Source organism: Protopterus annectens, chromosome 17.part0 (genome assembly GCF_019279795.1).
Source record: "Protopterus annectens isolate FY-2018-M chromosome 17.part0, PAN1.0, whole genome shotgun sequence".
Classification (NCBI taxonomy): Eukaryota; Metazoa; Chordata; order Ceratodontiformes; family Protopteridae; genus Protopterus; species Protopterus annectens.
Genome location: NC_056751.1, coordinates 741,179,103 through 741,206,578, shown reverse-complemented (window position 1 = coordinate 741,206,578; position 27,476 = coordinate 741,179,103). Strand labels below are relative to the sequence as shown.

Below are 27,476 nucleotides of genomic sequence, written 5' to 3'. Positions count from 1 at the left end.
TTTCTCCTTGTTAACAAGGAGAGTTCAGTGTTTGTATGAGTTTAAGGCTTCCTAGTGCTTTCTAGCAGGTATTAGAGAAAGTGCTAGTCACAGGGATGCTTAAAGGTAAGATTGAAAAGAATAAACTCTGCAGTGTGCACTAGAGAAGTTAGATGTGAAAGTAGGTAACTTGAGTTTTACCTGTTTAAAAAGTTAAGGTTTAGTGGAGAGTTACTATTTTTAAAACAGCAAGATGGATCACCTCTTGCTGTGAGGCGACAGTGTTAACCACTGGACCACTGTCCCGCCAGTTGTGATAGTAAGTATCTTTCTTTTCATTTTTGCATTTTTTTTTCTTGCACATAGAGTATAAAGGCATTAGCAACCTGGCACTACTCCTTAAGAAAGAAGAAAGGGGCAGTTTACATTTTTTGTTGTATGTATGTAGAGCATTAGAACTTGGTACATCTCCTATGTAGGAGCACCAGATCAGTGTTTTTTTTTTTTTGCTCCTGCACCTGACACTGAAGAGCATGGCACCAGGCAGCAAATAAATCAGCTACAGCATTGTTAAACAGTATGTTTAACCATGAGTGTTTGCTCATGCATGATTCAGTACATTATTATATTGGTTAGGAGATCACATAGTGAGTGCATGAATGCAAAGGTTTGTCTTCTGGTTTATCAGTTAAATAGTATGGTATGGTTTGCCTGTAAGTTGCTTTCATTTCTTCCATTTTAATTTAAGAATATTTCAGGTTCCATAATGTAATTGTACTTCTGTCTCACACACTCAAGGAGAAGATACATTTAGTCATCTCCCAGTTAACTTCCATCCACAGCAATATTAGCTAAAACGCTTTTAATGTTATCAGTCTGCATTTCCTTAATATTGATTTTTTAACTATTTTAATGGACTCATATGTATTTGGTAATGGAGCTCCAAATGTATGTTTGCATGGTATGAAACATTCCAGAGAAATAAAATAATTCAATTAATTTCTCACCTTGTTTTGCAGGTCCAACTTGCTGCCCTTGTTTTAGCTTAAAGCATTACAAATACAATATAATTTTCCATAAAAACTGTGATTCTCAAAAATAATTAAACAGCGTATTAAGATTTTTTTAAGTAAGATTTTGTAATGCATTTAAAACTGCTGTCTGTATGTTCGGGAACTCTTACTGACCTCAACTTCTGTACAGGCATATAGCTGCTACCTTATTTTATTATCATGTTTTTTTTAATTCAACGGCTTAATTTACTATTGTAATGTGGCTGTTACTGACTTACCAGTGTCAGCTCCTAATAACGTTAGTGACCATGAAAGAAAACTCATCTTATAGCCCCAATGAAGGTACCAAGTTACAAATGAAAATTACTGCTTTATTACAGCAGAAGAATATTCGGCTGATGGCCCCAATGTGTCATTTTAGCAGTTATATAGTCATATGTTCATACTTTTGGAATCATCAGCAAAGCATTCTTTGTGGTAGTGAATAATTTTCATTTGTAAATTTGCACCATAACTTTTAAAATGCCCATTATTTGCCAGGAAATACCAAAGTTAGTTTTACAAGGAGAAGGGTACCACAAAATTCTGAATGGCCCTTTTAAATCACAATAAAGCTTTGCCTTAGCCAATCTCATATTACCAGCTCATGGTATCACTACTCTGCAGCTATGACTAATTGTGTGATGGGTACAAGAGAAGTGAACACTGGGTCCTTCTGGGTCATTATCAAGTGTTCAGAATTAATAAGTACACTGAGTATCAAGTGCCATGACAGGGAGTCAGACTGCGAAAAGTCAATGAGAGTAACAAGGCAAACAAGCGGAGGTGCTGAGTTTACCAAAAAGTATGAAAGGATTATTATTTAGGATCCAGCGACTCGATCGGGAAGTGGATAAAGTTTAAATAAATAACCTGTATTCTTACCAGCAAACCAATGAGGAAAGTGAATAAATTATGTGGAAAGCATATCTTTCAACTTCTTTGCTCAAGAATTCTGGACAAAACCAAAAATAATGAGGTGACAAAGGGACAAAATCATGGACAATCTTTAAATATTATTCCCCTAATTCGCTTAAAAAGTTAATACAATGACAGGTTTTCTTATTTTTTCTGAACCGTAAAAAATAAGAAACTCAAATGTCTACCATTAGATTGCAATCCTTGATCAGAAATCAAACATTTTACCAAGGACAGGGCAGGGGAAAAGTAGGAGGAAAAATCAGGGGCATTCTGGAAAAATCTGGAAGGTTGATTTGTACGGTGGAAGGAAAGCCAACAAGGCATAGAAACTGAGTGTGCTGACAGGCAAAGTGCGAGTCCAAATAATGGTGGAGACACAGCATAAAAGATCAGGTGAGAAATGGCAAAGGAGGTGGATGTTCAGAGGATGAAGACATGAACATGAACAATAAAAACATATATCTGTGGGAAGGGTGCGCCTGCAAAGACAGGAATGTTATATGGTTTGAGACTGACACAGGAAGGGAGTACTTCACAAGAATGAGGAAAGGTTCCTGCACACAGCAATGATGGAGTAACGGGATATAACGGAAACAGTGACTGGAGGAAAGAAGGGAGGAATGGTGATGGAGAGAGAAAGGTATCTGCAGGGGGTTGATGAGCAACTTTTAAAGAACTGGAGGAAGATGAGGAAATAATGGAGACTTGACTCAGTCGTACGTCTGCCAGACAGTAAAGGTCAGTTTAAACTGATTGTTTTAATAAATGCTTACGGTTTCAAGTCTCTAACATAAATGCTTTTAAACAATACATTTAATGTTGTGTCTTTCGGCTTTTCCCGGTTAGGGGTCGCCACAGCGGAACTCCGGTCTGCTAATGATTGGCAGTAGATTTTTACGCGCCGAGTTGCCAGCTCTGACGCACAACCTTAAACGAAGGTACGCCCATTCACGCATGTCTCCAGACAGAAGACGCTCTAGCTGAGAATCGAACAGGACAACTTCTTACTGTGAGGCGACAACGCTACCGCAGCACCACCACTTAAACAATACATTTAATATATTCTTTAAATAAATGTTTTCATTTTTCAACTCATTGATAGTGTGTGAGTATGTGGCAAACTATGAGTTTGGATTGTGAGGAAGAGGGAGAAGAGTGAACTATTTCAAACATATTTTGTTAATGTCTAGACAGTAATGTAGGTACCATTTTTGTGTTGAATGCAGAAAAGAAGTGAAGAGTAAAACAAACTGTGAAAAAATAATGAGATAGTCTGGTTAGGCCAGGATGGGGGTCCAGAGGTGGGTCTACTTGATATGGTCGACATTTCACAATGTTGAAATTCATACCGCCGAGACCATATGATCGACATTTGAAATGTCGACCATACAAGTAGAACATAAAAAAACAAAACAAACTTACCTTAACACTGCTAGCAGGGGGGCTCTTCCCCCCACAACCCCCGGAACTTAAATATACCAACTCCGAGATCGCACTACAGTGCGGGAGTGGAAATCTTTCCATTCCGCACTGTAGGGAGATGCCAGTTCCCCATGGTCGACATTTCAAATGTTGATCATATGGTCTTGGCCATATGAATGTCGACATTGTGAAATGTCGACCATTTGAAGGGGACCCCCAGAGGCACCAGGTGGCAGGGGGCACCATGAAGACCTTCACCTAGGGTGCCATTTCATCCTAAGGCCAGCCCTGGTGTATGCACCAACATACAAGTGCACATACATAGAAACAAACACACCAACAGTATCTGACACATCTAATACTATCGTACTGAAAATGTTGCCTTACTTATGGTTTTTGATACTCAAAGCTAGGTTTACATTTGAATACTTTCTACAGGAAAGGGCAACTATGTTGCCTGGTGTTGCAGTTATGTATTTTAGCAACAACATTACTAAACCATTTTTAATTATACTGACCAAAACAAATACACTAACATCTTATTTACTGAACCAACTGATGAGTGAAGAATAAAATGAACAGATTGTTACCTTCCACACAGTTTGTTGAGAAGAAGCAGATATTTCGTGTTTCCAGTGGGTTTTCATGGGTGAACTCTGTTGACCGAGTCTGAGGCTCTGATTCACCAGTCAGTGATGAGTTATCCACCTAAAAATATGAAAAGGATAATGGGTAAGAAGGATTTAAACTCTCAGCAGAAGTGTTTGCTAGCATGTACATCTGCAGTTGCGTATGTATGTGCACATGTTTGAGCATACATAAAGGTTATTGGCCTGTTGTGATTGGTACCAGCAACAAAGTACCATGCATGTTTGAAAGGAGAAGCTATAACCTATGACATGTAAACACAAAAATGTATGAAAGTACGACATCTGATAGGATGTAAACCAGATGTTTCTGAAAGGGACACAAATGGAGACTGACGCCATGAGCAAAGAGGTTATTACATTTATGAGTTATGTGGCCTAATGAATTTGTTGCAGTTAAAGATAATTTCAAGAATGAGCATGGTTCATGTTCAAAACAATCCTATAGAAAAAAATCAAAATCAGTTTTAAACTCAGAAGCCCCATTTATTATTATATGGAATAGCCCACTGTAATGATTTCACACCTTCATTTAACATTCGTCATGTGGTCATTATTTCTGGACACCCTCAGACTCTTCATCAGGGCACTTCATTAATCGCCTCATTAGTAATACCTTCTGGACAGGACAAATTCTAGTAGTCAGTCCATACAGTCCCTTTCAGGTGACCACCTACACTGCAATGTGGGTTGGGAATGTTTTGATGTAACTAACCAACTGCTACTGGAAGCCAGCATGCATCCACAAAGTGGCTTATAGTAAGTATCTTTCGTTTTATTTATTTTTTTTTATTATTTTTATTTTTTTCTTGCACGTAGAGTATGAAGGCATTACGGACCTGACATTACTCCTTAAGAAAGAAGAAACAGACAGTTTTCTTTCTTTTTTTTTTTGTGAAGAGTGTAGAGCATTAGAATTTGGTACATCTCCTATGAAGGAGCACCAAATCAGAGAACATTCCTTTTTTTTTGTTTTGCTCCTGAACATAGCACTGAAGGGCATGGCACCAGCCATAATAAAATAAAAAGAAAGCTACATACTACAATATGGTGTTCTTCCTTCCTAAGGAGTTGCAGGACAAAAAAAAATGATTTAGAGATCCTACCTCCAAGAAATGGAAGATATTTATAGAATCCTTGGAAATGAGCCAGTATTCATCCACAAGACCCTATCCAATTTTAAGAAACTTTTGAAGATACCTAAGAAATATGTAAGGGGGGATGCTAAGAAAGAGGCAACCTCAAAATGTGAGTTCTTCAAGCAGTGCCCATTTATTTTGGAAGAAGCATTATTAATGTCAATAATGATATGGGCTCTGAAGGCTCCAAAATATGTACTAAGGTAGGGAATTGTGCCACATTGGGAGTTGTGTATTTAGCAAAATGTTCTGGATATGAAAGGTTTTATATCGGGAAAATGGGAAGAACATTAGGGAAGAGAATATATGAGCATAATTATGATATTCTAAAGAAAATTGCCAGTAATGCTCTTGCTAAACATGCAGATGCATTTAAAGAATATAGCAACTTCTATTTTGGGAACATTGAGAAAACAGAAAAAACCCTTGGGATGTAGAGAGGGAAATTTTTTGCGATATAGAGAATTGTTATGGCAGCTCAGATTAAATGCTGTCACTCCCCTAGGATTAAACAAAAATATTTTCATGCAACCTGTTTTAAAGTCATGAGCTGCAAAAAATAAATTTTAATACCTCAAATAGTGTGCATGATAACTATATTATATTTTTGGCGTCTTGTCTCTTTGAAAAGAGCAGATGATTAAGTAATGGATGGTTGCATAAGGATATGATGTCTTAAATGGTGTTATTCTGATGAAGTCCCCAGTGAAGGACAGAAGCGCTAAATCTTATGTGTTTTAATTACCAGAGTTCGTGATCATAGACCATTGTTCTGCACTTTATTTTTGCTTATAAATAGTTGCTGGAGTGCTACGCCTGTGTTTATTGTGGTCCTAGTGCTACACCTGTGTTTATTGTGGTTCTAGTGCTATGCCTGTGTTTATTGTGGTCCTAGTGCTACACCTGTGTTTTGTTTGGTTCTAGTGCTATGCCTGTGTTTATTGTGGTTCTAGTGCTATGCCTGTGTTTATTGTGGTCCTAGTGCTATGCCTGTGTTTATTGTGGTTCTAGTGCTACGCCTGTGTTTATTGTGGTCCTAGTGCTACACCTGTGTTTATTGTGGTCCTAGTGCTACACCTGTGTTTATTGTGGTTCTAGTGCTATGCCTGTGTTTATTGTTGTTCTAGTGCTATGCCTGTGTTTATTGTGGTTCTAGTGCTATGCCTGTGTTTATTGTGGTCCTAGTGCTACACCTGTGTTTATTGTGGTTCTAGTGCTATGCCTGTGTTTATTGTGGTTCTAGTGTTATGCCTGTGTTTATTGTGGTCCTAGTGCTACACCTGTGTTTATTGTGGTTCTAGTGCTATGCCTGTGTTTATTGTGGTCCTAGTGCTATGCCTGTGTTTATTGTGGTTCTAGTGCTATGCCTGTGTTTATTGTGGTCCTAGTGCTATGCCTGTGTTTATTGTGGTCCTAGTGCTACACCTGTGTTTATTGTGGTGCTAGTGCTACGCCTGTGTTTATTGTGGTCCTAGTGCTACACCTGTGTTTATTGTGGTTCTAGTGCTACACCTGTGTTTATTGTGGTCCTAGTGCTACACCTGTGTTTATTGTGGTTCTAGTGCTATGCCTGTGTTTATTGTGGTCCTAGTGCTACGCCTGTGTTTATTGTGGTCCTAGTGCTACACCTGTGTTTATTGCATCCACAAGACCATCTTAGTCCCCACCCTACCTGAAGCATCTGCACCACTTCCAGCCACACCGTGCTATTCATGCTAGGAGTGCAGTGATCCTGTGGCCTCAACCACATTTTGTAGACACTATACAGCCCCTTGCTGGTCACTAAATGCCATGTAATGCATGCTAGGCTTTGGCTACATAACATGGATATGCTTCCATTCTATGAACACTGCATGTTCCTTGGCAGGCAAGGGCCAGTGGCAATCCAGTACTTATGGGAGAGATACCCCACTCAGCCACTGCCTAGAACTGCACCCCTGACTATAAACACATCTCCAGATATTCTTGCCACAGGAACAGTGATCTGTGCACTGACTTTCTGCTCCCCCCACCGGCTTACTACCCTGGTACCAAGAACTGTTATAAAATCTTTGTTTCCCAAGACTATAGGAGTACCATGTACTTACCCCCCAGCTTACTACCCTGGTATCTAGGACTGTTATAAAATCTTTGTTTGCCAAGACTATAGGACTATAGGCATACCATGTACTTACCCCCCCCCCCGGCGTACTACCCTGGTACCTAGTAGTACCACATCTCTGTGCTACGATGTTGGTCACGCATGAACGTCACTGTTACCCTAAACTGCAGTTGTGTAGGCTTTTCTATGTTCTGTGTATTTCACTGTTTATGATTATGTGGATCTGTGCAGTTTTCATTTCAGAGGATTTGTATTATTTTACACAGGTAGCTATTTCTGTAGCATAGAGAGCAGTACTGTACATCCCAAAATGTAATGCAATTGGCATTGCCATTTTGGCTTTTTTTTGCATTTTTGATAATCTGTTCCAAACTATCAAAAATGACACAGACTGTACAATGCTATTAAAAGTGATGTCAGTTCAAACGTTAGACAGGAGAAAAAATGTTATGTCTAGTATAACAGTTATTCTCTACATCATTTGAAATGTTTAAAATAAAATAAGTAATTATCTAAAATGTTAGTTTAGAGATGGCCACCTTATTATGGTATTTATGGTTAAGGAGTCATAACATGGCATTACAGTACCTTTTTCAACACTGAGTGCAAAGTTTTGTATTATTATTAATATTATTATTATTATTATTACAAAGTTTCATTGCCCATCCATGAACATAAAGGTCATTTCTTGAATGTGACTGATGTGTTACCCACAAGTTCCCATGAGTTCAGGGCTTTATCTTAAGCTCCTGATGATTTTGGAAGTGATGTTACGAAACACAGAAATAGTGTCTCATCCACTGTTCATAGGCACTGTCAGACACTATAGACATCCAATCTGATAAAATCAAATGGTGCCTAAACCCTATTACCACTCGTCAGTAAATGGCAGTCCTAGAGGACCAACATGCCACAGTCAGTCCAGTATGCCAAAATCAATCTCTGAAATAAAGAAAGATGCCCTGAAAATAGCAAATATAGTTAATGAAAAAAAAATGTTATGCCCCCTCCCCACATGCACGTACACAAACATGTGCAGACTTTCAAGCAAAACACACACACACACACACACACACACACACAGAGGAAGCACATACATACTCTAATTTGTAATGGCAATAGAAGTGTCCAGCTGTTCCAGTAGGGATATAGGTGCTGCTGATTCTGCCAGTGACAGTAGTTTTATTAAAATAAAAATACACTTGTGACTCATCCTGTGTGCTTTTTATAGCACATACAACCCCTTATGTAAATGTTCTGAGAGTACTCAGTGCTCTGGTGCAGGCTGTTACAGCAGGAGTAGTGGCCTGTGTCAGTCTACCAGAGTCCTGCAACCCGTAGGGTACAAATGAAAATACTGCTTTGCCATTCTTTGAGACTTCGCCCCTCTCTCCCAGGCTCACATAAAATGGCATTGCAGGAGCCGAATATACCGCTGCTTTCCACTCATGTAGCGCATTGGCAGCTAACCTCTCTGGCAGTATGACCTGATTAGAAAAACATTGACTTTGGTTATCTGTTTTTAGTTTCACTGATGAAAATTAAATAATGAAAATGATCTATCATCCCCCTCTTCCTCATATGGACCTCTAATTGTAGACCCCCCCATTGTACCCCTAACATTTCATACCGTGAGGAAGTATACCATCATCATCATCATCATCTACCCAGTACAGATGGCACCTGCTCAGTCTCTATAACTAAAATCTGAGATGCCTCCATTTATACCACAGCAGGCTTTCAATTTACAGACACAGTTTGGGCATCTTTTAGTTATTTATTTGGTTATTTGTGTTTGCTGACGGCACTGGTCCTACTAGGCAGTGTTCACTTTCAGTGGGGACCTTAAGGGAAAGCCTCCTTAAATAAACATCCATCAGTAAAAAAATAAAAGTTTTTACACAGTAGCAGTCAATATTATTCGGAAATATACAATTCAATGTAAAGTTAACAAAACACTAAAGCTATAAATAAGCAATGCTTTCTACACCTTCAATTTATGTTGAAAGAAATAAAAAGTAAGAATCAGAACAGTGAAGGAACATAATTCGAGTTTTTTTGGCATTTTTGGCTCTCTACAGCTGGTCATCAGCTACTCTCATGGCCTGTTCTTATCCACGGAGTCTACTGAATCTGACTAGCCTCCTTCGGATTAATTCTGACCCATGTTTGGGGCCAGCGAGGAGGCAGAAGCCTCCAACGGCAGAATCACACTGCTGCCTAAGAATGCTTTCCTCCTAAAGACCATCCCCTGTGCACAACTATCCTGTCTAAAAGACGATGTGAAAGAGGTTATGCTCTCATATCGCCCATGTCACCACATGCAACTCAGCCACAGTCCTGCCTCACTGTGGACACAGAAAGTCAAAATACATTCATTCATTGCTGTAGTTTATCAAAACATGAGCAAGAAAACCATCAGAAAGGTCATAACATCACTATGCTATGCCATTCTGCAGAAGGTGGCATTCATTGCACCCTACCCACAAATGACTTCCATTTATTCTTTATAGTATTTATTTGTATTAATGACCACATTGGGACCAATTCAGAAAGGATACCAAGAGATATACTTCAGCACCATGATGGACTGTCTCCACAGCTGTGCTAAATGCCAATGAGGCAGCCTGGTGGATAGGCATATGCTAATTAGCCATGTGCTCTATCCAGGGAATGGCTGCTGTAAGACATTTACACAGCCAAGCGATTCTTGGAATCACTCTGATGTGTAAAGTAGCACAGCCATTCCTTGCTGCATACAGCAATAAACATGGCCATCATCACCATAGAGTTAAGTGCTGGGGAGTCTAGTGATCAGGTAGTGTTAGGGGCTGTGTGTGTGTGTGTGTGTGTGTGTGTGTGTGTGTGTGTGTGTGTGTGTGTGTGTGTGTACGTGAAGGGCTGTATATGTGTACATCTATATACGAGTGCTTGTCTTCCTGGGATGTAGCAGTAGGAAGCTTAATCAGTACCTGCATGTGTGTACAGGTGAATGGGTGAGTGTGTGTGTGACTGCCATCAGGTGGGGAGTGAGTTTTGTGTGTGTGTGTGTGTGTGTGTGTGTGTGTGTGTGTGTGTGTGTGTGTGTGTGTGTGTGTGTGTGTGTGTGTACGTGAAGGGCTGTATATGTGTACATTTATATACGAGTGCTTGTCTTCCTGGGATGTAGCAGTAGGAAGCTTAATCAGTACCTGCATGTGTGTACAGGTGAATGGGTGAGTGTGTGTGTGACTGCCATCAGGTGGGGAGTGAGTTTTGTGTGTGTGTGTGTGTGTGTGTGTGTGTGTGTGTGTGTGTGTGTGTGTGTGTGTGTGTGTGTGTGTGTAGCTAATGAAAGTGTGAATGTGTGTGGGAGTTTGGGGTGGCTGTCATATTTCCACACAACCCTAGACTAACAATCAGAGCCTGCCTTACATCGGTAGGACCACTACCAGGGATAATCCTTCAGACTTGTGTCAGGAAGAACCATTAATCACTAGGCATAACCATACAGATATGGGCTGGGGGGGCGCTAGGCACGAGTGATAATCCTACAGATGTGGGCAGGGGTATGTTAAACACTAAGAATAATGTGTCATACAATAATCTCACTTACACATAACAGGAATAAGTGGCAAACACAAGACAGCAGGGATACTCTATATGGCATCTCTTAAAGGCACTTAATGAAAAATGCAAAAAAAAATAGTGCTGAGAACCACTGGACACCAGGGATAGTACAACAAGTGTGCCTTAAAAGTAATAAAAGGAATTACAACTCTGCACTCCCCACCAAGGATATTCGTCCCCTGTACCACCACTGGAGACCAATGATATAATGAAAAATAAATAAATAAAAGTTAAAAAAAGAATGCACAAAGAGTGGATTAATAGATTTGAACCCTGCACCCTCACCACAGTAACCTCAGCATTAATGCACTGCACTAACAGGTAGGTAGCGTGATGTTTTTAACAAAATGAGGATCTCTGGCATTATTTAACGCCTGCAACAGTTAGTGACGTTTGAACGAGAGGGACAGGGAACATTAGCATACCTCTTAAACTCTTAGTGCAAACAGTTGCGACAAAGACAAAACTGATGGCGGGACACAATCAGGGCAGATTTTAATTCTTCTTCTTACAAACTTAATAACCAGCACCATAGCAGCACTTGTACTACCATGGAGTTACTGATAGATACGAATTGTGAAACTCTAATGTCCAGTTTAAATCACTGACTGTAATCATCTGTGACCTATAAGGGCATGAATAAGGAGACATATGGGACTTTGCACAACACAGTGATGGGGAAGGAGTCTGTGGTGTGTGTGTGTGTTTGAATACCTGTATTGTATGTTACAGAGTGAATAGGGGGTGTATGTAGTAACGTGATGTGGGTGCCACTACTATTAACTATTGCAGGAAGTGTTGATCTGCACTCATAGTAGTTAATGGTGATTCATAGACATGCAAATTAGCTGATAAATACATCTTTCTTCATTAGAAATAATATGACTCTGAACCACAAAACACTTCATTGCAAAAACACAGCCTTTTTACCCCAGCCCTTAAAATGAGCACTGCGGTTCTGAATCCCTGGGATTGTTTAGTCATGAAGGTTTTTAATACAGTGTATTAAGCTGAAGTCTGTTTTTGTAGCTCAAGGCATGATGCCCGTGAGTTTGACAGACAAATCTGTAGACTTTCAAGTATGATACGGAAATGGTGTTACCCAAGAAAATAAAATTAAAAAAGGATAACTCCGATGTGATTGTCTTCCTAAACACAGCTACCTTACAGGAATACACTCATTAAAATTTTTTATTAGGGGATCAAGCAGTATGTCACCTCTACATGTTAGTACTGTAGAGGTAACAGTTAAACCGACACAGTTAAACACATCAGATCTTCAGCTACACCACCCCAGTTTATTTGTTAATACTTACAACTGAAGGCCTTTGAGGTAGTAAAAAATATATAATTCGCCCATATGAAAGACTATGTGAACAAGATATTAGACAGCAAGTGAATAAAATTCATCACCAATTCATACAAAATTTAACTGTGGGACAGAGAAAAATCATTGACTGATTTGTCTTGTAATAACACAATCAGAATAATTAAACCAGGTAAGGGTGTAGGCAGGGTAATGATGGATTCTAACAACTATTTGGCTCTTCTAGCAGAACGGCAACAATTTTAATAGATGACAATGTGTAAAAAAAAAACTCAAAATGAAATAAATACCTGTCATTCAAAGATCAAATTATTATTTATATGATTTAATTCTGCAAGGATTTATAAATAAGACTGAATACAAGTTTTTACCTGTAAAGGACCCCAGAAGACCAGCTATAGTTGGCATTTCAAAAATACACAAGGACTTCACCAGTTCCCCACTGTATCCCATACTTTCTGCTTCTGGATCAATCACAGAATCATTTGTCAAATGTATTGATTACAAATTGGAAGATTATTTCAATTAATCTGATATAGTTTTTAAAGACCCTTTGTATTTTTAAGTTCATTAACTAAATAGTTGATGCAGAAACACATCTGTTTTGATGTGGTTGATTTATTTACCTCCACACCACACAGTGTGGGGCTACAGTGGTTTTAACTTACCATAAAAGACAACACTCAATATTCAGACAAGCAGATAGGATTACTAATTGAATTTATGAATATACCCCCGGATTCATGAAGCCTGCACCAGGCGCAGGCGTAGCATATGCGGGACAATGCCAAATATGTCCGTCAAGCGATTCAGGTATGAACCAACTCCACGTGCACTACCGGCGTACGCCAGATCTACGCAGCCCTCAGCATAGGTATGCAAATCACCCCATGCACAGTGTCGCACCATGCTAATGAAGGCATACAGTGATTCACGAAATGGTGCAGGCATAGCGCAAGCCCATGGAAATGTAAACCAAAAAACATGGTTTACATTTTCCCAAACAGAACATCGGAGTTATGGAAGCGGACCATACTCATGTATTACAAAGTTAACATATGCCAATGGCGAAATACACAGCCAATGGCACAAGAAAAGATGTACAACACCTAAAAAACAACATTTAATGTCATGTCCACAGTAAAGCACAGTACAACCGCAGGGCATGTGTGTGCAAACAGGAATACAAAGGAAATATATACAAATGTCATAAAATCGCAATGAAAGACAAATCAGGATTGCACCATAATATGCAATGGTAGGCATGGCACACCACAAGCAAGGTGCAAGGGTTGCCAAGGGCCCGCGACAGTGTTTGGCACTGTAACTATGAATTATTAGTCAATGCCATGCAAATGAGGCAGGTAATACTGAATCGCAAACGTCCCGCCGGATTAAGGATGTACCTGACGGCGCAGCGCTATAACACTGAGGAGTATATCAGAGGTGATACATGACATCAGCAGAGGGGTGTGCCACCATATCAGTAAGCACATTGGAGCAATGCAAATCTGGCCTGGCCATTGCTAAGCAAAGCTGCAGGACAGGGGTGGGGAGGAAGGTATAGAACCATTTAGCTGAGAGCACACATGGTGCCTGAAAGCGCATGTGTATGGGGATGAAATCATGCCCGAAACCCGGTAAGCGGATGCATGCGCCGTGAACAATAGCACAAACAGGAAGGTCAGGGGAAGAAAAGAAGGAAATGCTGAAGCAGGGTAATTGGCATACTAATGAGCAATTACCACCAATCAACCCACGGCGGCCAATCGACGGCAGTAGACAAGCCTGCATGCAGAAACCTGCAAAACAGGATAGGGGAGGCATAGGATTGCAAAGAAAGGAGGGGAGGACTTGGAATGCAAAGATAGGAGAACTGTCATAGCAGAGCAAAGCAAACCCACAGTAGACTGGCAATAGCACACATTACGCAAGATAAGCCAGGTCTAGGAAAGTACAAATGAAAGCAGGCAGCTGGATTCATGCCAGCAAATGGTAGGTGTAACATGCACAAATGTAAATGGAAGGGCAGGAGGTAATTCATGGCATCCAAATGTAATGCAACACCAAAGGCAGCACAATAGTGGTTCCGTTAATAAAACACAGAAGATACCGTGTAGCCACGATCGTACATACACACCCTATGACATCATCAGTGTTCACAGCAAAACAGTATAAAGTGTGAAAGCACCCAACACACACCTGTGTATTCCCAAACACCGCACCATAGGTGTAAACAGATGGGGAACTTTTAAAACGTACATGTTGGGAGCTGCCATAGCTGTGATTCATCAGCATGTGTTACAGACCAATGGTGTTGTGGAGGATGATGCTGACAACCACCGTAGGCCTCGGAGGAGGAGAAGAGTGTTCAGACCAAGGGTAACCTACCAGGGGCTACATGATCTAGAGACAGTACAGCATTACAGGGTGGACAGGGACATCTTACAGCAAATAGTAGAGCTGTGCCGGCCATGCCTGAGAACCAGAAAAAACAGAGGGGAACCCATCCCAGTGGGCATGAAGGTATGTGTAAGCTTGCGAATACTAGCCACAGGTACCTTTCAAAGGCCAACTGGAGATATAATGGGGATCTCACAAGCATCGGCATCCAGGGTACTACACCAGTTCCTGGATGCCATGTTACCACATGCCAATGAGCATATATACTTCCCCCGAACTCAGGAGGAGTTGGCCAGCAATATGCGTCACTTCCACAGTGTGGCACACTACCCGGAGGTACTGGGTGTGATAGACTGCACGCACATACAAATCAAGTCACCACCCAGTGAGTATGGTAGGCACTACATAAACCACAAGGGATTCCACTCCATCAACTGCCAGGTCATGTGCAATGCCCAGGGCATTATCATGGATGTGTGTGCTGGCAGCCCTGGAAGCTACCACGACTCCCATATCTGGCATACCTCACAGCTGTATCAGGTATTTGTCAGAGGGAACATCCCACAAGGCCACCTTGTGGGGGATGCTGGCTATGCACTGGAGCCGTGGATGATGACCCCCATCAGAAATGCACACACACCAATGCAAGAACGCCATAATGAGGCACACGCACAAACCAGAATCATCATAGAGCATGTGTTCGGGATGCTGAAATCACGGTTCCGGTGCTTGGACACATCTGGTGGAGCTTGCAGTACTTTCCAGGCACATGTGCCCACATCTTCATAGTATGTGCCATGCTACATAATATGATCCTGCGGAAACAGCTGCAGCTGGGTCAAAATGGGGGAGGGCCTCACAGCCCACTGCAATTGCCAAGGCCAACACAGGCACAGAGGGATCCAGACCATGGACACACTGTGCCAGCCCCAGTAGGCAGACGAAGGCGTGCCCAATATGGCTACACCTTGGCAAAGAGGGAATGTATAGCACATACCTTGACAGTGTAGGCTCCCACGGACTGACACCCCTCCCCGCCTGCACACACAGTAACATGGATGGCATACAACCACGACTACCTGTAAATTGTGATGTATAGGTGGCCCACTGTGGAATCCTACATAGGCAGCCCTCAAACACTGTACACGCAACAGCCATTGGAACATGGAAATGTCAACACCTGAACAGTAGATGTGCCTATCAGCATCTGTCGGTGCTGTGTGTATAGGTTCTCAGGTACATCGGTAGGTACACGCCCGATTGTCAGAGACAAAACACCAAACGGGGCAAACAGTGACTCTCATCGCCACAACATCGAGTAAGCAACTGTCACTTACTGGAGCAGAGGCAATTGCAGGAGCACATGTGTGTAAGCACTGTCCTACACACACTCATCACGGATTCCCCGCTGCGTTACTGAGGGGCTCCACAAAATGTAATCATGGATGTTGTGTCAAGGCAGTGGATGTACCCATGACAGGCATTCGTCACCTCGGCATGCTGCATCCATGGTCGTATGAAGGTGTAGCAAATTATCGGGTGTAGCTAATTGTGATATACATACCCAATGCCGGAGTACAGTCAGTAAACATCACATGGACATACCATTAACTGGAATCATCAATTTGTAAACTAACAGAGTTATCCATGTGAGTGTAGTGTGGCGTAACTGCTGTAGTGTACTGCACATACAAAATGACATAATACATGTACAACCCCCAGATGTCCAAGTGGTACATGCAGTGACTGCCGTACATGTTCCCGGTCCCACGTCCCGCAAGAGATGTAACGTAATCCCGACGGCACGGGTAATGCATTCCGGATGCAGGTCATCAGAATATGTGTAGCACACGTTAGCGGGAATAAGCGTTGCCCACAGCTGGTAAGCGATGTTTAAATACGACTATACGGATATGCGCGAAACAGGGCTAAGTGTCACCGACCACTGTGCAGATCACGGTCAATGATGTACAGAACAGGTGAAACCAGCATTAGTCACCCCTGAACAAATAGTGCCTGCTCTGAAGGGTAAAACGACCACTGCCAGGAGTGGAACAGGCATTCATGTATACAATCACCCAACACTATTGCTAGGCAAGATGTACGTACGGTAGGGTTGCCACAGTTCAAATGACCAATGTGGGACATATGCCAAATGTCTGCAGGACGACACATACACCTGGCCAGTAAGAAAACCAGAACGTCAGAGTTTTGCATAGATAAAAAGCTTATTCTAGTAATGGTCACATGTACGTGTTCCGTGTCCTGTAACATGTAGGTGGGTCAGATACAGAATAAGTGTTTTATGCAACTATGACATAAACTATAGGGAATATGTTTGTCCCAAAGTCGCAGGACATTTGCTATGTTCACAAATATTTCGCAGGACACAACTGCACAAAGAGGGACTGTCCCTCGCAAAGTGGGATGGGAGGTAATCTTAACCTATGGCAGGTGTGTAATGTGACAGGTACAGACACAAACATGCAGAGTCCAGGAAACACAGTATACACTGACAAACACACAATGAAAGACGTAGCATGCCTTTCACCACCCCTGTCTGAGATATGTAGACATATATATATATATATATATATATATATATATATATATATATATATATATATATATATATATATATATATATATATATATATATATACACACATATATAATACAGATAGAAAGGGCGATAGTGTGATATATGGATATATAAGGGGTCACTGACATCTGCAAATATATGGATAGGTCGATGACATTCAAAACACCTTTGAGGTACAAATAAATAGGATACCGCCAACTATGGAATGTATCACACACCGACACACGTAACCAGGAGGCTGAAAGACAGAAAGAACACAGTACTGGAACAGTAGAACCACAAGCAATATGACGATAGTAAGGACATGTAGTCACCGCTGCCAGTGGTGCGGTCCACATAGGTACCGCGTACAACTGTGGTTGTGAGTGATGTAGCCTGTGTATGTGTGTGTTGAGGGTACCATGTGTGTTCCCATGTGACTAAAGTGTGTGTGCGTGTGTCCACATCATGTGTCTGTAGGTGGCAACTCGAAGGTAGATGATTATGGTTGGTGCGGGTATAGCTAGCCATAGGCATGCAGTAAACACCTGTCCCACATTGGGAGGGACAGCCCCTCCTGGGCAGGTGTGTCCTGACATGAAACACTACAAAGGGCAACTGTCCGAGAGTTTAGGACATTAGTATGTCCCAAATATTATGCAATAGTTGCAGGAAATACTCATGCCTGTATGTAAGAAACGGAAATGTTACATGCAAACCGATAAGTAGTTAAGGACCAAGAACAATTGGTATGTAATGAGGATAAAAGTATGTCCTATCCTGTGTACTGACCGTGGCCATATGTCAGCTTGTAAACACCACTGTGTGACCCGCAAGTGTCCAACTATGGCCATATGAAAAGGTGGCAAGCCATGTCACAGAGGGTCTGACACCAACACCACTGCAATGACTGCAAATATCTGGGACAGACATACACGGGATAGCAGTCATTTACAAATATCCCTGCACATATCGCCGTACATCCGGAGGTATGGAAGTATCAACCTCACCTGCATACCATATAGAAACCAATTAACAATGGCCCAAAGTAAATTCCCGTAACAGAAGTCTATTAAGTGACAGCACTGTAATTAGGGAAGGGGCCCACACACATATATATGGACTACATAGAAATTCAAGCCCCACAAAACCGTATATGCTACGTACACCCGCCTACATCCCCCACACTGGAAACAATAGCAATACAGACCGTAACCACAGCCCAAACATCTAGTTAGTCAATTACATCTGCTAAACCGTTAACATACCTTGTGAGAGACACATTTAAAGGCACCATGCAAAATTGTAGACGTCGTATAATGGAACAAACGGCGATATTACAGGTGTTTGCAATAGTCCTTTATCAGATCGGTGGGATGACAGGTACAGTCACAGGTAGAACCACATACTCAAGCCGTCACACACAATCCACGGGGGACATGACTCCAAAATAGACTTGGCTCTGCACATAGCAGTTGCAATTACACACAACAAAACACAATACAGGCCATCTCCCCAAAGGCAGGGGAAATGGCCAACTCCCAAGTGGAGAATTCAATTATACCCCACTGCTGCCGTGTAATTGACGAATGGAGTAGCTGCACAGCTGAAGTGCATGTAATTAGTCACACCGGACCACAAATTGGCGGCAGTAAACCACATGTTGCAGGTATAGATGTATATAAGGATGACTTGCCAGATATGCAAACTGTATGCTCATACCGTAAAACAGTTTAAAGAGTGATACAGAAGGGCGAGATAGAGACGAAATACCGGAACAATATCAAGGTATGTAGAACACTAACTGTATGTATAGTATGTTCTGTATTAAGTTATGTCAGTGTATGCATAGCCTAGTTTGTTAAAAGTGTCCACCATGCATAAAGTGGGGAATGGTATTTATGTAGTGATGTCTTGCTGATCGTACTAATGCTTTTAGAAGTTGTGTGTCCAGCAGTGGGCCACAAGGTAAACAGCACAGACACCACAAGGGATGCAACATGACGGCTTTAAACAGAACAATGTCATACGACCCGACGTCAGTAGCAGGGTATGTCCAATAAGTACGTGCCATAGCAGGGGATAGTATATGTGGATATACTGTAACAGTATGCATGTGTATGGGCATATAACGTCAATGACATGTCTAAGGTGGACTCTCTGTGCAAGTATGCTTTGAATTATGGGATACCATGTAAAACATGTGTAATGTATAGTACAGTAGATTGATATGTCAGATATGCTACACAGGAGAACAGGCATATGATGCATAACAAAGGTATCATATAGTGATGTGAGTAGTATGTAATTAATTTATGTATAAACAGTTATGATGAAATAAATAATGAAATCTACTCTGTGCATTTGCAAAGGACGCAAACATTACTCCCATACTAGAATAGCAGAAGAGATGTGACAGACAAACATGAACATGATTGGCATGTACAATAACAGGATACATATGGCCTGTAGTCACGGGACATTGTAATATCATGACAGCTAATCTAACTGGAAGGGCTATTCCAGTAACCATGCACAAAGGACATGTAATAGCTCCACAGGTTCATAGTGGGGTACCATGCAGTCTGGCAAGTCTATGTGTAACAATAACTACAGTGTGCACACCAGTGGCACCTCTCTAGGGTAGTGTCCTGTGAACAGAAGAGCCATGTGTAAGCTGCATCTCTGCACAGTACAGCCACTGCAGTGATCCCTGGCGTACATGTGTCCACCATCCACCAAGTGAGGTATCACATGAACACTGCTACTGACTGTCCATGTGTGATGTACATAGGAATCATGTCCCAAAGCATGGTGAGTGTCCGGTCTGGGAATGCAACCCCCAAGCACATGCCACACACTGTTGCGTGTGTGCACATATCCATGAGCATTGTGCTCATAGTGGCTATTGTTTATGTCGTGTATGCGGAGTATATCCATTAATATATTTGCAGACATGGGCCCTGTCTTTGCAGCAGAGGTCACCCCTGAGTATGTAGTCCGCAAATGTGTACAGACATGGTGTCTGTACATAAGCCGCAAACTTTAACTGTCGTAGCTCAATAAACGTCATGGTGTTTTAATGTTGAGTTATGTAAAGCTGTTGTGTAAGGTACACCCTAAGCGGGGTGTTGTAACCATGGATGTGTGTATAAGTCCGGTGTTCATAGGTACAATGGGTGCCTATGTACCAACTACATACCCAGTACAGACATGTGTGGACACATAGAAGGATATCCACGCCACAGTGGCAATGTGGTAATCACAGGAGTGTGTGCGACATACATGTGTCTTACAAACACGTACAATGCGACATGTATGTAGGGGACTAACACCTATGTGATAACTAGTGGGTGGATGGTGTACTGCAAAGGTGATGTTCATACCAAGTGTCATGCAGGTAAAGGCCATGATGTTCATATCGGTATCTGTCACAGTGACACCCGTATGGATGGGGTCTGTATCAGCTGGTGGAGCAACAATGGTGCTGGGTATGCAGTGGTCTGTAAAGCTAGGCAGGGATGTCCCCTCAGTGGTAGTCTGTACCTCAGGGAAGCATATACCGAACATGAGGGCCCCATGAGGGACTGTGGTATGCCAAATGTAACTGCAATGCAGTATGTGATATGGTATGCCACCCTCAGTGTTTGTGTCCCGTCCATTAGCCACTTTGCATAACATCCAGAGACATATGTTATGATGTGCAGGTGGATGTGTATGTTGTCAATACCAGAATGGAGAACGGTGCTGAATGGCAGTGAGAGGACAATGTAGGCTGTGTGGACCCCCGTGTCATCATCAACTACTAAGGCAACTGTATGAAAGGTATTCAACAGGTGTAGGAGGCATGCTGTAGCCCCAACAAGACCAACCCAGCTGGCATCAAAGGACCGGAGCACAAAGACTCAGCAAATGATGTCCATGATGGTGTGCCCTATAGCCATGCATAACAGTCCAGTGAGGTGTGTAGGGCAATAGTCCCAGTCGTGCATTGTGGCGCCACCTGTGTGGAGTGCTACTGTCGCTGTGTGACAGTCAGGGGCCACAATGTCTGGTACAAGACTATTACTGAATATGGTGTCCCAGTGGGGAGACATGCCATTCAGAGGTCTGTGGACATCACAGCCTGGGATTTTGTAGGGTGACAAGGGGCCTGTGTCCTAGGACATACAGAGTGCAGATCAGTACTGTGTAGGTGTGACAGCAGGTACACCGCAATGTTCCTGCAAGGAATATGGCCCCGTAGGGAGTGAGAGGGTATAATGTTAGCATTGAAGCCATCAGACAGCATGTTGCCAACATCACCTGTTACTGTCATGTTCCAGAGTGACAGTTGTATGTGTGAGCAGATGTGGGTATTGCATACGACTACTGACATACCACCATAATGCCTTGTGGTACATCTTGGAATGTGTCACAGTAATGTGTACGTAGCTAGTTATGGAGTATGTGATGAGGGATCCCGTGGCCCTACCGAGGCTGACCAGTGAGTTACCCCATGCATGGGAATGTACACCACTGTGCAACAGCCCCCACCTGTTGTTGTAAAGTATGTCTGTGGGACCGCACCCTCAGAGTGTTGTCTGTTATCTGGTGTGTACCATCATGGCTCTGTGTGGAATAGCATGAACCATATTGTCGTGTACATGCTAATGAAGTGCACTGGGGTATGTCTCAGCATTTGCATGTGCATTGTCCATCTGCACGTGTGTCACAACAACAACTACCGCTGTCATACGACATCTGTAGTAGGTGTTGTAGTACTCATCTACTGTGTATGCCGTGAAGTGTGTGGTACCGGTATGTGGCTAACAAGGGTGAGTAGCATATGTTCGGATTCCACCAGTGAGGGGATAACCCCAGGTGTGGAACAGCAGTCACATGTTGGTAGTGTCCATGTCAAGGATACTGTTAGTCTTGGAGGTGGTGTATGGGTCGAACCAGCCGAGCGGAGGTTATGACTCACGTACAGTGTACTCCTAATGTGTCGGTACATGTGCAGCTATCACAGTTAAGTGTGGGTTACTGTCAGTCTCACATCAGTAGCAGCAGTAGTTCCGGACACAGTTATATGCACGTGGAGCACCTGTGATGCATTGTGCTAAGTAACCAGCCGGGATGTGTGTACAACATAGTGGAATATGGGAACACCTCAGCCATGGGTGTGCCAGTCCAGGTACGTGCCTGAGAGGTACGGTCTGTCTATAACCAGTCATTGCAGGTGTGCTCTGCAGAGCCAAGAGGCAGGTCCCAGTCACTGCAGAGATATTGAAGTGGTGCAGTATCAGGTGTGCCTTGCCTGCGTGCGTCACAGAGGATGATGTCAAGCATTGTGTGACATGACCACATGCTTCGCTAACCAGTTCCTATTCTGGTGGTGACTGCTACTGGACACTGTGCATGACAGGCAGGATAAAAGCAGCAAGAGTCCAACATGTGATCCGTACTCCCAGGGCTGACAGGTGCAGGTCAACTGTGCCACAGCATCATGTTGTTTGACCAGGTCTGTCAAAGTGGACATATACTAGATGCCTGTGGAATGACAGCAGAAGCATGGACAATGGGAGTGACACAGTCATTTGTAGTACAGTGGTAACAGGTCCAGATGAGCGCAAAATGCTTCCCAGGGCTTGGATGACACCATCAGGGCTACAACACTGGTGGGCTATCGCATGTCCCTGCACACATAGTCTGTGCCCTGAGATACAACTTCAGTCACACAAACATGGAAGATGAGTCACACCGTACCTGCTGAGTTGTGGCATGTGTGCATAGGTTATGTTGCAGAACCAGTTACTTGACAGCAGGATGTAAGTGACTATCGCCTTGTGTAGCCTGCTGAGTGGAACAGCAGTGTGACCACCGACAGTCACCTATGACAGGTGTGTTGTGTATGTTATGACACCCTATTGGCTGTATGTGATGGGCACACATGTCTGTGGGCTATAGGTTGGTGTGGTTGTGTTTGGCGATGTGGGTTGATGTTGGTGCCCACACAGAGTATGGAGGGGTACTGTACAAGGTGTCTCTGTATGTGTGGCCTGTGGTGGGGATCATGTGGGACTATGTGATGTGTGGGGTGCGTTGCCAATGTTGCACATCCCCACATGACTGTCAGGTGCAGTCAGGGTTGGTGACAGTAAATCCCCCAGCAGGGCTGCATATGTGCATCCCCCACAGGCTGTACTGTTGTATGTTGGGAGGTGTGCATTGAATGTGTACATAAGAATAGCTCTATTGCCACATGTACAACATAGTCATCATAGTGACAGGCAATAGCACTGGTACGTGCCAGTTGGACATGCCTGTATATAAGTGGTACGTGCCAGGTGGACACGCCGTATAAACCACCATGTCTCACGAGGTATGTGAGTGATGTGTATACGACAGCTGTTGTACTGTAAGCAAGCTGGAAATGTATGGACAGACAGTGTACCTGTGAGGACTGGTGTGAAATGGGTGCTAAACTAAGCAGTAGCTCATAACGTGCCAAGAAGCTCTGAACAAGTGCCGAGCATGCCCATACATTACAGATAGGGTGTTGGATAATATCAACCCACAAGTGTTGACAATAGTCATGATTGGTGGCACTGCATCAGAATACTGCCCGGTATGGTCTGCAAGTCCATGAACCATTATCAATGTAGATGTTAGCAGTACAGATGTACAAGACAGTACGAATGTTCATTTACAAATGCCTTTGTATGTCACAGGAGTGTTCTACTAGTGGCCTGTTGACAGACTCACAACTACTAAAGGTGCTACAGTGACATGTGCATATCACACGGTGTCAGCTACAGTAAACCAGGGTTAATGTGTTGTACCCCACCCGCATTGTAGCCCATACCACACAGACAAAGGTCAGCCAACTGTGTATGTGAGGATGTGAATGGCCATGACCTATGGGCAATAGTTGTCACAGTGTTGCGAACAACATACAGAATGGGCTGTGTGTGTGAGGTGTGTGACATATGTGCACATTCTGGTGGATGATATCAGCAATGACACCACTAGGGGAATATCCCCGTACCCATTAAGAAACACCTTGGCTGTGGTCAACATTATGGACACTGTGTTAGAGATGGTGTAGTGCAGTACACCTCCCTGAGCTGGAGACATTTCTCTGGCCCTTTAGGTAGTCATCCGAGGTACCCATGACATGACAGGGTGGTATCCATGAGCACAGAGATCATTGGACAGGCATACACAGCACCCGTGTGACCAATATTGTAATACACATCACCCTTCAGGGGTAGGGCCCATGCGTGGATGGCTGATACCAGCCTCCACAATACTCACCTCCAGTATGCAGCATGTTATCCACCTTGCATACAGACATATGCCACACTATGCTGTTAGACATGCTACATCTCCATAGCCTGATCTGAAAGACATACGTTATGGACAACCACCGTCCTACGACTAGGATGGCCACATGTTGGACAGATCCCTGTGCCATACCTGTAACATACTCCCACCATACCATGCAGCCCTGTCCACATAGCTGCACATATCATCCCTGTCATACATGGTGTGATGGCCGTATGGTAGATGTAGTATCAACTATCTGGATCAGTAATGTGTCACTGATGCCCTTCATGGTGGCATAATGGGTGTCGGATACAGCTAGGAAACCCAGCCCGTACATGCTATAGCCGATAACCTTACCTGAGAATGATGTCCGACTAGCCATTGTCCCATGTCTATCACATGTGCAACACAGGCGATCCGTGGCAGGATGTTGAACAGCTGTACAGTGCAGTGTAGATGTCTATGGCAAAACAGATGCATGTACAGGTTTCCATGCATACTTGATGCATTGTCACTGCCCAAGTCCAGTAAGACTGTGTCTGTGTTGATATGTGACATATACACAGCATCAAGGTCAACAGCATTACCGTGGATACATCAGGCATGTGTAGATAGGTAAGAACACCAGTGCAGGCAAACAGACATGCCCACATGAAGACAGATGTCACATGCAGTAGGAACACTAATGAGGTGACACACATATATGGGGATGATATCCAATGCATACTGGGTGTTACATGTGTGACACATACATGCCAGTCGTGTTAGTGTCATGTTGATTTGCAAAGATAACTGTGCAGATGTACTAGAAATGTATGTGCAGCAGTATCACTGTACATGTCTGTAAATGTGACCTGTCACCTTCATCATGTCTTACAGATAATGCCTCATACACGCCTACCAGCATACAGCCGAAAGGAGGATGACGTCATAATCCCGTACCTCCATGAGAACTACGAGGTGTTATTTAGCCATGTGCCATAGCACGCACAGCAGCGGGATGACCTGTGGCAGGATCTTCGCAGGAGGGTCAACGAAGTGGGTGGCCACAACCACACCTACCAGCAGGTGCGCAGACACTGCACGGACTTGATACGTCATGCAAAACAGCGTGCCATTGCAATCGCCAGGAAACAAGGTGGAACAGGTGGTGGGCCACCAACCCAGCCTCCACTCACACACACAGAGGAGCTACTGGCCAGTCTGGGAACACCCTCAGAACAGCCCCCCACAAACACTAGCTGCCATCGTGGAGCTGGGTGTCACCCAACCAATGAGCCTGGAGTTGCCTGGTAAGTCAGTACTGAACATATGGCCAGTATATCCCACGTACGTGCATGTGTCAGTGTACATCATGTAATGTAACAACATATGCAAGGCATGTGGACACACATGCTTTATGCTACCCTGTGTATGCACCATACCTCTGAATTGTACAGGTATTTGCAGGATGTCCAGATGTCTGCCTCATATTGTCGGTGTGTTCCCCTTAATATCTGTCCCTTTCTGGCAAATAGCTGAGGAATGGAGTCATTCAATGATGACATACATTTCTGTTTACAACTGCACATTCTGTGTAAAACCCATGTGCATGCAAACCTATTAGTCTAGCAAATTTCTAAGTTTGTAAGAGCAATATGTCACAGTTCTCCCTATATGTCCCCCATCATAGTAGGCTTTGTCCACATTTATTGTTCTAAGAGGTTGAGAGGTATGGTATGCACACATGTGTTTACTATATGCTATTGTACAGGCGAATGTGTTAACTTGCACTGTGCACCCTGTGGCTGTCATACAGTCATGGATAATGTTCATACTGCTGTGTCACCCTATACAGGTACCTCTGGCATGCCGCACAGACAAGAGTCCATTGCAGGTGAGACTGTCATCGGTATCAGGCATGTCAAAGCATAGATCTATTCACCATGTGGTCAGTTAATACATGGATATACAGGTCGCATCACCCATCATCCACACAGGCCACCCATGTGCAATATATGCAACTGAAATGACACACAGACATGAAACTACAGTATTTGTCATTGCTACATGTGTGTCCAGCTGTGCATACAATGGTGGAGGTGTTCTACAATGGAGTCATATGTACTATACAGTGGAACAAAACGTGTGGTACACAAACCAGTACCACACAGTGAGCAGTGATATGGGCAGACCACAGGCGTCACCATTGTGTTATATGCCCCTGCAATGGTTTCACACATTGTGATGTTCCATCTGACATGTCTGAGACACGTAGCATTTTGGTTGCAATATTGTCACAATTTCCCATAACCCATACCCAACATACCACACATACACCTGTTGTCTGCATAGCCCTGTGGATGGTGACATATCCAACATCTATGGGTGTATGTCATATGGGACAACACAGACATGTGTGATAGACGGCCATCATATACATGACCAACACATGTGCACACATGGCCATAGGGGATGGCCAGAGACACATAGCCACACAGAAGATGGGATGTGGATACACCCTGTCCCACTTTGTCCACACATGGTCCAATTACAGCTGTACTAGACTGATTGTACAGGTGATGTGGTATGCTGCACATCCTAAATGCCTGTGCACAGCTAGTGGAGGTGTCAGTGACATGTACCTCATAAGATATGTTGAACATGACATCTGTGTCATAGCATGATGGTAGTCACCTTTACAGATTCCACTGACAGTGACACCAGGCCACAGATACTGTATTTTCCCCTTCTGCCGTAGGTCATCACTGTTAGCCGTGCACCTTGTGTGTGTGGTACAACAATGTCATGTGTGAAATGGTGATGTGACAGGTCTGCTATGTGTGGACATGGTTGCCAGGCAGCTAACACTCTGTAGTCATTGTGCAGGGGTGTCATCTGTATGTCCTCCAGTGACCTGTCACATGATACAGCATGGTTTGGTGTATATACACCTCAGCATCGTAGGTCACAATCCACAGGTATGTCATGGGTATGTATGCAGT

General features: G+C 43.2%; 1 protein-coding gene across 4 annotated transcripts in view; it reads right to left on the bottom strand.

The window, feature by feature from the left end:
- LOC122791847 (sodium/potassium-transporting ATPase subunit alpha-2) overlaps positions 1–27,476 on the bottom strand; it is an 833,979-nt gene that overhangs the window by 342,618 nt on the left and 463,885 nt on the right. For all 4 annotated transcript variants that reach the window (XM_044059821.1, XM_044059822.1, XM_044059820.1 and 1 more), the window contains exon 7: positions 3,965–4,082. In XM_044059821.1, coding sequence (XP_043915756.1) covers positions 3,965–4,082 — 118 coding nt within the window. The remainder of the gene's footprint in view (positions 1–3,964; positions 4,083–27,476) is intronic.